The following is a 12172-nucleotide window of genomic DNA, read 5'->3' on the forward strand; positions in this document are numbered from 1 at the left end:
GTGACATTCACGATCACATTTAAAATTAGTTACATTTTACACTATAGTTAGAATTCATTATTTCCCTGTCTAATACAAGATTGGGATAAATAAATACCTGGGCAACACCGAGTAATCAGCTAGTCAATAATAAAAATAGCACCTGAATGTGAAAATTTAATTTGTTGCTATAAATTATAATACTTGAAATTATAAAAGTCAGTCACATCTTTTTAAAAACAAATCATTTATTCTTTATTTTAGATTATAATCCAAGGAATGATAATCATCATCACAAAATCAAGCTTGTCAGAGAAAATACAAATTTCTTTATTGCTTTAGCAATCCTACAATATCGAAACAAAATTTTACACTGTTTGGTGACAGCCTTTCTCTACATATGACAAATGAAAAAAGAAACATGAATTCTTTCATATAAAAAATAAGCAAAAAGGAACCTTCACTGTTGATTATGAACTCAAAACATTTTCACCAGTCAAAAGTGATAACTATATAATTAAGAAAAAAGAATTAAAGCAAAGGAAATCCATTCTTGAGTGTAAATACAAAGTATTTTCATGACTTTTGATGCTAAAAATAAGTAAATCTTGAATTTAAAAAAATACAGGCCCCTTTCTTCTTGTAATATTTAACAGAACAATAAATGGGTTGCTGGAACTTTAATTTGGTGCAGCTTACATACAATTGAATAATCAATAATGTGATAACCTCTCAACCAATCCAGATTGGGTTGGCAATGCTCATTTACATTCCTGTTGGAACTCTCATACTTAGAAAATTTTAACAAGTTTAATATTACAATATTATTTATGACAATATGAAGAAGATCTGTAATTTTAAAGTACAACAGTTTTCTAACATGGCAATACAATTTACTTTATAACAACGTATAAAAATATCAAAACATTATGTTAATAAATATAAATTTTCTGTAGTTATTTAAAAACCAGAAGGTTATTTACAGGTAACATATAAAATAAGCGTATTCATATCACTTACGTACCAATACGTAGCTACTTTATGTGAACAGCGAGATTATTTTTCAACTGCATCACAGTCATATATCCAACTCTGCTCCCTCAAGCAGTCCAAAACACGTATCATCCCTTCCTTGTTCCAGTGTACCATATCTGTGCTTTTGTTGCCATCACTTCCACAGTGGCTATGGAATAAAAAGAAGTCGTGAAAGCCTAGTTTAAAAATCAACTTGAAGTTTTCTTATTCATATCAGTGGTAAATTCATATATTCATACACTTTTTGCCAGTGACGTGCGGTGACGTCGACACTTGGGGTAGCAGTCAGTGGCATGCTCAGGGGGGGGGGTTGGTGTGGGTCACACCCCTCCTCCCTTTAGGGCCAGTATTTCTACAAAAAACAAGAATTTCAATAACAGGAAAAGATTGCAAAATTATGAATGAGTACTAGAAAAAAAGTACACATAACCCCCACCCACATTCGAAAATAAAAAACTATTTGATTTGACTCTCAGCCAGAGATCCTGGGTTCGAATCTCGGATTGGCCATTTGTGTTCTTTGTGTGTGTCCCTTCATCAATTTTGTCGTACCAAAGGTGGCGGAAAAGCGAAGTAAAATAAACCAAATTGAGCAATCAATCAATGATTTGATTTCATTTTTGTTACTTAGCGTCGCTTTTTTGTCACATTTGGTTAATTGCGAAGATGATACGATGAAATTGATGAAGGGTGTCAGAACTCCTGGTGTCGCAGTGCACTGTGATAACCACTCCCCCACGCTTGGTTGATTTGGTGACAGGTAACAAAACACAACACACTTTTTTGTAGTTTCTTCAATGATATTCATTTGACTTTTTGAGTTCTGAGATACATTTTTCATTCCAAATTATTTCATTATTCACTGCAACACATAGGACAAGAATGCGCACTCATCACGGGTTCGAATCCTGGCCTGGATTGTTCATATGAGGTCCCTTAACCAATTTCATCATATTATCACTCAATCCTCATTTTCGCGATAACCAAATGTGTCAGAAAAGCGAAGTAAAATAAACCAAACCAACAACAATATGAACACGCGTTCTCTTGCCTAAATAAATACATCCGTATGTATGACTGTTAGAGACCAAGAGTAGTATATTTAAATAAAACACTACTAAAACGAGAGAGAGAGCCTGAGCACATATTTGTAATTTAATCATTATATATTCCATATTTGAAAAAGAAAAAAGAAAGAAAGCATAACATTATTGTCTGCACATAACACGTTCCCATTTCATAAATAATAAAACTACATCCCATATTATACAAACATACATATTGTACAACATGTAAAAGGTTGTGTAAATACAGAGAACATAAGTACTGCAGACAATTTTACCCTGTGTTCTTTAGAGGATTTACAAAAAAATTATGAGAAACCAATCCCCTATCTGTCCTATAGGAGATAGACTGGGGGACCTGAAAGCCTGGGCTTTCAACCATTGCAGCGGGGGGCGAGGGGACAAGGGAGGTAGAGGTAGAAATCTTCTTTTTCCTTGGGCCGGCCGTTTCTACCTGGAAACTGGTCAGGCAGAAGAAGAGCGAGCTAGGGTATCCAGCCGGCTTTGCCCACGGAGAACACCGATGGACGAGAAGCGCGTGGAAAAGAAAGTGTTGCGTATGAGCTGTGGTGGCTTTAAGACAATAAATATTGTGATTTGAATATAATTCGAGATGTGAGATTGACTGATCTATCTCTGCTACACTAGCTACTCCTCAGTGCACGTCACTGCTTTTTGCAATAACGTATACTGCATATTTACATATATTTGTACAGTACATTCAGAAGCCACTATGAGCCACTAAGTTTTTTTTTTCTAAAAATGTCAGGTTTTTAGATGATAAAAATACAGTTCATTTAATAAAAGGTCTACTCATAGAATACTTTACTTTTATATTATGCTGTACTGTGAAATATGTAATGAGATAGTCAAGTATAAATTAGATGTAGTAGCTGTCCAGGAAGTTAGGTGGCCAGGAGAAGGGAATTGTAAAACTAAAAATTATACTTTTTTCTATGGTGGTACTGAAAATCATAATTTTGGAACAGGCTTTTTCATAAATAATAGAATTATCTCGGCACTTAAAACAATAGAATTTATTAATGATAGGATATCATATGCAGTTTTACAGGGCAGGTGGTGTAAAATTATTTTAATAAACATACATGCACCAATAGCTGACCCAAGCGATATTCTAAATAGATGGAAGAACTACTTTAATGACCTTTTAAATGTCCATGTAGGAGATAAATCAGAAGTGAATGAAGTACACACAGCAGAACCTTTAGTCCCAGAACCTAACTTGACTGAAGTTAAAGATGCTATTAAAAGGCTAAAGAATAACAAAGCACCTGGCATTGATTTAATACCAGCTGAGTTAATTAAATATGGTGGAAATTCATTAATTTGTCAAATTTATAAATTAATTTGTTTAATATGGAATAAAGAAGAAATCCCTCAACAGTGGAAAGAATCCATAATTGTTCCTGTGTTTAAAAAAGGTGATAAAATGAACTGCAATAATTACCGTGGAATTTCTCTACTCTCAACAACATATAAAATATTATCTAACATTCTTTTAACAAGACTAACCCCATATGCTAATGAAATTATAGGTGATTATCAATGTGGATTTAAACGCAACAGATCAACTACAGATCAAATTTTTCACATCAGACAGACACTTGAAAAAAAGTGGGAATATAATCAAAATGTCCATCAGCTATTCATTGATTTCAAAAAAGCATATGATTCGGTCAAAAGAGATAAATTATATAATATATTAGTAGAGTTTGGAATACCTAAGAAGCTTGTTAGTATGATAAAAATATGCACCAGTGAAACAGAAAGTAAAATTCGTGTGGGTATTAATATGTCTGACAAATTTACAATTAATGATGGGTTAAAACAAGGAGATGCATTATCTCCATTGCTCTTTAATTTTGCCTTAGAATATGCTGTTAGGAAGGTAAACGAAACTAAAGAAGGACTAAAATTAAATGGTGTGACTCAGTTGTTAGCATATGCAGATGATGTAGACTTACTGGGGGATGATGTGAATACAATTAAGAATAATGCTAAAATATTTTTCAAAACTGCTAAAGAGATAGGTTTGGAAGTTAACAAAGAGAAAACTAAATATATGCTTACAGGCCGAAACCAAGGGTTAGGTAATAATCAAAATCTAATTATTGATAACAACTCGTTTGAAACAGTTTCCAAATTCAAATACTTAGGAGTAATATTAACAAATGAAAATTATATTAAAGAGGAAATAAAAAGTAGGCTTAATTCAGGAAATGCATGTTACTTCTCTCTTCATAAACTTTTGTCTTCTCGTTTAATATCTAAGAATCTAAAAGTTAAAATATACAAAACAGTAATTTTGCCTGTAGTATTATATGGGTGCGAAACTTGGTCCCTTACATTGAAAGAGGAACATAAATTGACAGTATTTGAAAATAGGATCCTTAGGAAAATATTTGGACCTAAAAGGGATGAGGAGACAGGTGAGTGGAGAAGGTTACATAATTTAGAACTACATAATTTGTATTCATGTCCAGACATTATTAGAATAATTAAATCAAGAAGACTTAGGTGGGCAGGCCATGTGGCACGAATGGGAGAGGAAAGAGGAGTTTTCAGGATTCTTGTTGGGAAACCTGATGGTAAGAGACCAGTAGGAAGGCCAAGACGAAGATGGAGGGACAACGTCGAGATGGACCTAAGGGAAATCGGTAGGGATGGAAAAGAGTATATAGATCTTGCTCAAGATAGGGACAGATGGAAGGCCTGTGTTGCTGCAGCCATGAACCTTCGGGTTTAAGAAGGCTAGAGAGTTAGTTAGTTAGTTACCAGGTGTATAAGCTTAAATCTGCTGTTTGCTTATAGATGGCGTTAGTGAGCGTATGAAGCTACTATGGGCACGCCATACCTGGTGTTTGTATGAGTTGGACATCTGCCAACACGAATCAGTGCACATCGTCAGCACGTGCAGACAACAGACAGTGTTCCTGTGGAAAGCATGTCTAGTTTTGTGCCAGAAAAAGAGCATATGCGGGAAGCTCTGCTTTTCTGCTTCCATTTGAAGAAATCGGCTGCCGAATCGCATCGAATGCTTGTGGAGGCTTATGGTGACAGTGCTGTATCGGAAACAACGTGCAGGGATTGATTTCGTCGGTGCAAAGACGGCAATTTTGACCTGAGCGACAAGAAGCGTGAAAATCGGCCCAGGAAGGTTGAGGACCATCAATTGCAGGCTCTTTTGGACGAGGACGATACCCAAACGCAAAAGATGCTTGCCGAGCAATTGGGTGTTACTCAAGCAGCCATTTCCATGCGTCTACGTGCCATGGGAAAGTTTCAAAAGATCGGAAAATGGGTGCTGCATGAATTGACCGATTGGCAGCTGGAGAGACGCCCAAACACATGCGAAATCTTGCTTGCCAGACAAAAAAAGAAAGTCTTTCCTGCATCGGATTGTGACTGGCGATGAAAAGTGGATATATTTCGAGAATCCTAAACGCAAGAAATCGTGGGTTGATCCCAGCCAACCATCAACATCTTCCTCGAGACCAAATCGCTTCGGCCGGAAGACGATGCTGTGTGTTTGGTGGGATCAACAATGTATCGTCTACTTTGAGCTGTTGAAACCTGGTGAAACTGTCACTGCCCACCGCTACCACCAACAACTGATCAAATTGCACCGTGCTCTGTGTGACAAAAGGCCGGATTATCATCAAAGACATGACAAGCTGATTTTCCTCCACGACAACGCCCCATCGCACACGTCAAGACTGGTCCAAAACTACTTGCAGACACGCAACTGGGAGGTGCTACACCATCCCGCCTATTCACCAGACCTGGCCCCTTCCGACTACCATCTGTTTTCGTCGATGGGCCACGCCCTCGCTGAACAGCACTTCGATTCGTATGCAGACGTCCGAACATGGCTTGATGAGTGGTTTGCCTCGAAAGAGAAGGACTTTTTTTCGGCGTGGTATCCACAAATCGCCTGAGAGGTGGGCAAAATGTGTAGCTCGCGAGGGCAAGTACTTTGAATAAATTTCTTGTTGCTTTCTATGAACAAACCATGTGTTTTTCTGACTACAAAACAGCAGATTTAAGCTTATACACCTGGTAGTGAAATATGTAAATGCATATTACATGAATATTACATACGGGCAATTCTTGTCAATGAATTGCAACAGTCTTTATTTGAAACTTCAACATGAGTAAAATTGTTGTTTTCTTTCTCTGATTCATGTATGCATTAATATTTCCAATCCCCTTTACACAATATTATGTAAGGGTATGTATGGCTTGCTCGAGAGAACCAAAGGTATCCTCACAAAGTTCATCGCCACCAGCAAGCTATGCCAGGTGATGCATTCTTTACTTGTAAGGCGGCAGTTGTTGGTTACGGGTTGAAAAGTCCAGAAATTCCAAAAGGAAAGTGAAAGAAGAAAGGTCATCGAAGGGTTCTAATAGGAGGAGGTGCGAGCTGAGAATAGGGGCAGTCAGTCAGTCTTGTTCTAGACAGCAAGGTGGTTCTGAGAAGAGTTGAACGGAATGAGCATAACTGGTTTTGCCTACTCTATGCATGGCTGAACATTGCCTATTTTCGGAGGGCTGAAAGTTTGTAATTAAAATTTGGTCTGTGGGACAAGGAAAGATCTTGTTGGTCACTTAGTCAACCAGATCTCCATGCATCCCCAAAGTTTAGGTCAATGCTAAAAGGTGAAGACCTTAACTATTAGTAGTAAAAGCTGGAAGTGGATGCTCTCAGCTATCAGATAAAGGACGTTTGACTCATTTCGCCAAAACATTTGTATTCATAATTTTCTTATTTTATATTGTTTTTCTTCCACTTTTGGCAAATTGCGATGACCACATGAAATTAATGAAGAACTCATGACGAATACCCACGCCCATGCTGGGGAGCATTGGTCGCAAGATCGAAAGCCAACCACTTAACATGCTCAGCCACTGGGTTGGCTTCTTGCCAAAACAAATACAGTAGAGCATCGATTATCCGAACGTCGGTCAACCGAACGACCGCTTAACCGAACTGTGTACTCGCTCACTTTCAGATATCTGTAATGAAAAAAGTACGTGACTTAGCTGCTCGTAAGCGTGTAGGCTTACTTAGACAGACCAAAATAAAGGATTTTTTTAAACGTTAATTTTGTGTACTGTGTGTATTGTTCATGCAAAATGCGTATGTAATATGTACGTATTTTTGTTTAATAAACTGTACCACATACTATATATTCCTACTAAAGTTGCCTTTGTACGTTACTTTGTAATACATACTTAAAGAGATGCCTGTTTTTATGAATAAATTTACTGTACAGTACTTCTTTTTGGCAAATAAACATGTACAGTTCGATTATCCGAACAAACCAGTTTTCCGAACACCCATGACACCCAATTACTTCGGATAATCGACGCTCTACTGTACTAAGTTTTGTCAAATAAAAATCCAGACATTACTATGTTTTAATTTGCTTAACTTCGGTCACGTAAATTTTTAGTGGAAGTGTGAAACCCAATGGCCTCAGTTGGAAGAAAACCACCTTCCTTATCTATCTTTCTATCTTGGTTATATTACATCAATTTTCTACCTTCTGCGTTAATAGTGACAATGAGAACGTATGTTTACAAAAACCATGCTTAACCAGGATTCAAACCTGGGACCTTCGGAATTGTAGCATGTTGCACTGATGAGGGTGGCTTTTGTTGTATCAGATAGTGGCAATTCATATTCATTGCTAGTACAATGATCACATTGTAAAATATATTCAAATTATAAAATAAATTACAGTTTGCAACCATGAATCTGAAATGCATGGCTGTATACATGTAGGATAGAAAATGCCATTTTTTTTAGAGCTCGTGTCATTGAAATGAGGCCTTAAGAAGAGAAATGTTAGTGAGAAAAGTTATTCATCTTGCTGTCCTCTACATCCTGTGAAAGTTTGCATGTGCTTTACGATAACATCTGGGGGATATAATGTAAAAAGTTAATAAATGTTGCATAATAATGTTTCATGCCATTTTATGACCTCTGCTACTTTGGTCTTTCTGAAAATATTCTGGCTTTGCTATTGGCATGAGAGAAAGAAAACATTACTAACACAAGGAAAGTAACTGTGATGGTAACATGTTGTTTTTGGAAGCAATGTAATTGTAACAGTAATAAAGAGCGTCCCAAAAGAAATGCAGGATTTAATTTAAGAAAAAAAAAACATTTTATATATTTAATAGTTGGCAAAGTTATTACATTTTTTTGAAAGGGTCAACATTGCCATTGAATGTGGAAGAGGATATCTGACAAATGTCCTCCACGACGCATTTGACACACTCGAATTCTTTTGACAAAATTCTGGATCACTTTTTTGCATAACTGCGGCTCAATGCAATCGATAGCTCTTTGAATTTCTGCTTTCAATTCAGAAATCGGCCTTATTTTTGGAGCATAAACTTTGAACTTAGTGATTACCCAGAGGGAAAAAATTACACGGTGTTAGGCCAGACAGTTGTTTCATTTGGGGCCTCTTCTCCTACCATAAATGTCAGATAATTTATCCAGTCTCCGTACTTGTAAGGAATTTTAACGATCATCAACTCGCTCCTGTCATGTAGCGCTCTATATTTACTAACCACAACGTTTTTACTACAACATGTGACCTTGCAGAATCCTGCCAAACCTGCGGGGAAAAAATGGTGTGCAATTTAAATCCTGCGTTAATTTTGGAAAACCCTTTGTTACTCATTTGAAGTAATTTACCCGAAGGCTGCCTACACTCTAATGGAATTTTACCAGTCATTTTCAAATGCTTTGATCAGCAATACCTGATTGTCTGTCCAAGGTATATAGTACCTAAATTGATATCAACTTGAAACCACTAATGTTTTTACAGTTATCGTGGTCACAAAATCGGTAACTTTGCCCCATTTTTGCCCCTATGCCCCTCCAAAGTCACACATTATATTGTAAAGTTATGAAAAACATTTGGCTCGCGTGATTCCTTAAAAACTTTCGTTGATTGATTTAGTTTAATTTAATTTGCATTCTGCCACTTTTTGCTAATTGCAAAGATGGGGACAAGTGATGATATGATGGAATTAATGTAGGGACACTAAGAAAGAACACCCATGCATAGAGCAGGATTGAAACCTGGGACCACTAGTAAAAATTTTGAAATTTTCATTTCTTAATCTACGAAAATGTAGTTTACGCAAATGGGAGCAAAACTTCAGGTTCTTACATGATAGGTAAAAGCAGTTCTTCACCCACCATTTTGAAATTTATGGACCTTTATTTATCAAATGCAACTCAAGACAAACTGCCCAAGGTATTTAGTTGCTGTAAGATTTTCAGCATAAAAGCTCATTATTTATAAAAAGTCACAGAAGTCAAAATGTGAACAACTTTCCACTCATTCCACTCCTAAACTCCACATTATGTTTTCAAATTTTATTAACAATATTATACCCCAAATAATTGTTCTAAAATTACCTTCAGTTTAGTTTCTTACACTTCATAAATATAGTCTAATGCCTAAACAGAGATGCAAAAATAACAGCATTTTTGGAATGCCTGCAACATAAGAAAAAAAAATATATATATTATTTTTATACCTATTGAAATGTGGTGACCAATTTTGCTCACATTCAAAAACTAGATGAATACTTCAAGGTATCTAACGTTTGTAAATATCTCACCTAAAATGCTTTAAAATATACAGCAGCTATCCATCACAATATTTTGGACTTCACCCCCCACTCCCCTTCTAAATTATGCAATCTATTTTAGAATTTTATCTGCTTTCAAAAATGTTTCCTTGACAGGCTTTTGAAGGAAACTATGCTGTGAGTTAGCATTTCTGAAATAAGGAAAATAAGTTGTTTTCTTCCTGTCAGTTTGAAACTTACCTAATTTTAATCAATGCAATACCGTGCCATTATTCTACCACACCATATATTTACCTTTCAAACAGGCTTAAATTGACTTCCTTCTCTTCTTTCAGAAATAAAGGACAAATATCCACTACCCTGATGGTACTACCTACAAAAATAAAAAGCAGGCTTTAATAAAGTAAAATCTGTGTTTGATATATATTTTAATAACACACTACTGCAAAAGTACAGGGGAATCCTGATTTTACATTATCCTGCATTATACATACAATCTTCAGAGTCTCAAAAGAACAAACTATTACAAAATTTTCATGGATTTCGTATTTTCCCATACACGGATGGAGAAAGGATGATGCATTTGGGGTTACACACACTGTATGTCTCTGCAACTACAATACCTAAAAAGATGAAACCGATCTGCATGCATGACAACTACAATACCTAAGGGTTGGTTTTTCAATGTACGGTAAAGGTTCATGTTAGCACGTAACTGGAAGTTTGTGAACATTTTGATTTTTCAATGTGCAGGTAGCTCATAACTGGAAGTGTGGTGGATATTATTTTAATTGCTACTCCATCCTGCAGTTAATAGCCTAACTGGAAGTTGTAAAGCAACATGGCTGCCTCATGGAGCTATTGAATCATCTTACCTCAGGAAAATCTAACACTAAATTTTAAAATTATTTTTACTCTCTTTATACATTCATATTTTTAGAAGGGACCTCGAACTGGTTAATGGCTCCAAAGGCGGAAGAAGATGGATGGTCTTCTCAATGGCAGCAGAGCTGGAAAACCCAGAGGAGAAACATCTCTCAAAAAAACCTTGGTCCATCTGGCTCCAGATGGTAGCTCCTCGTAAGGGCCCCTAGCCAGGGTAACGGTGGAGACTCCAACGGCAGATGTGGCAGAGAAGGAGTCCTTAAGTACGGTGCAGATAGCGGAAGGGGCACTACATTCCCAAGTGGTTAAAATTGGGAAAACCACTATCTAGTGGTGAGGAGGGCTCCTCAGAAGACTAAGGGAGAAAACTTCGACAGAAAACCAGCCATGGGCTGGAGGCTGAAGAAATAAGCAACCAAAAGGCCCCCTATCGTTGGGATAATCATCCGCATAGGCAGTGCTCGAAAATGTTTCTTCAAACCTAGATGCCAGCTCTGAAATACTAGCAATGTGCATACTACAGTATGTTTCAAAAGTCGGGCAATCCAAACTTTGAAAATGTATATCATGAAAATCGTAAGAGATATTTACACCGGGTTTTCTGCACTAAACTAATCCTGTAGGCTATCACTGGGTTCATATGTTAGCATTTATCTAAATAAAAGCAATTACATTATTTAAAAAAAACATTGTTAATTTGCTGAAAACATCTCAGAACTGATTTTCAACAATAAATACCAACTCTTAAACAATTTGTGGGATCATTTCTTGGTATTTGACTGGTTGTAAAACAGTTACTTTGTGAGGTACAGCAGAAGCAAGGAATGTTTATTGGAAAACCTCTTGTATATGAGTGTAAGCATGAGTAGTAAAATACTCTTCAGCAATGCACACGCATTGCTCCAATCAATATGCCATGCTGAATCAATTAAAAAAAAAAACAGGCACAGTAGCGGCGAAAGTGAGCGAAGAGAATTCAATGTAACCAGGGGCAGCCTAGGATTCTCTCAAGAGTCCAATTTCAGCACAAAATCTTGATTTACGATTGTTCACGTAAATGTATAACCAATACACATATTGCATGCGACTGTTGGCAATATTTCGACCTCCTAGTGTTGCCATATACGGCCATATATATCCCAGAAATGGCACTTTTCACTCAACTCATAAAATCGTCAGTCAAAAATTCATATGTTGCACATGACCAATATTGGTCACAAATGACAGACTTACATGGCTTCAGTTATCATATGTCTAATTATGACCCTTCGATAATTTCTTACAAATTATTTTCTTACTCAGAAGTTCATTTCTGGAAAAATTTGAATGTTGTTTTCCATCAGTTATTAATTTATATAATTTTCTGTACGGAGTGAACTGATAATTTTAAGCATTGAGAAATATCTCAATGGATGAGGCTTTATAATGCAGAAAACCCGGTGTAAATATCTCTTACGGTTTTCATGATATATATTTCCAAAGTTTGTGTTGTCCGACATTTGAAACACACTGTATAAGATGCTGAGCATCACGGTATTCAAAATATCGCTAAATTATTTGAGAAAGCA

At 36.4% G+C, this 12172-nt stretch overlaps 1 protein-coding gene across 2 annotated transcripts in view; it reads right to left on the reverse strand.

Moving 5' to 3' along the window:
- Positions 1-261: 261 nt before the first annotated feature.
- Positions 262-12172, reverse strand: part of LOC145994255 (uncharacterized) — a 56492-nt gene continuing 44581 nt past the window's right edge. For both annotated transcript variants that reach the window (XM_083130357.1, XM_083130358.1), the window contains 2 exons: positions 10014-10092; positions 262-1162 (listed from right to left, as the gene is read on the reverse strand). In XM_083130357.1, coding sequence (XP_082986483.1) covers positions 1036-1162; positions 10014-10092 — 206 coding nt within the window. In that variant the 3' untranslated portion in view covers positions 262-1035. The remainder of the gene's footprint in view (positions 1163-10013; positions 10093-12172) is intronic.

This window comes from Lepisma saccharinum, chromosome 10, assembly GCF_977018435.1.
Source record: "Lepisma saccharinum chromosome 10, izLepSacc3.1, whole genome shotgun sequence".
In the NCBI taxonomy this organism is placed as follows: Eukaryota; Metazoa; Arthropoda; class Insecta; order Zygentoma; family Lepismatidae; genus Lepisma; species Lepisma saccharinum.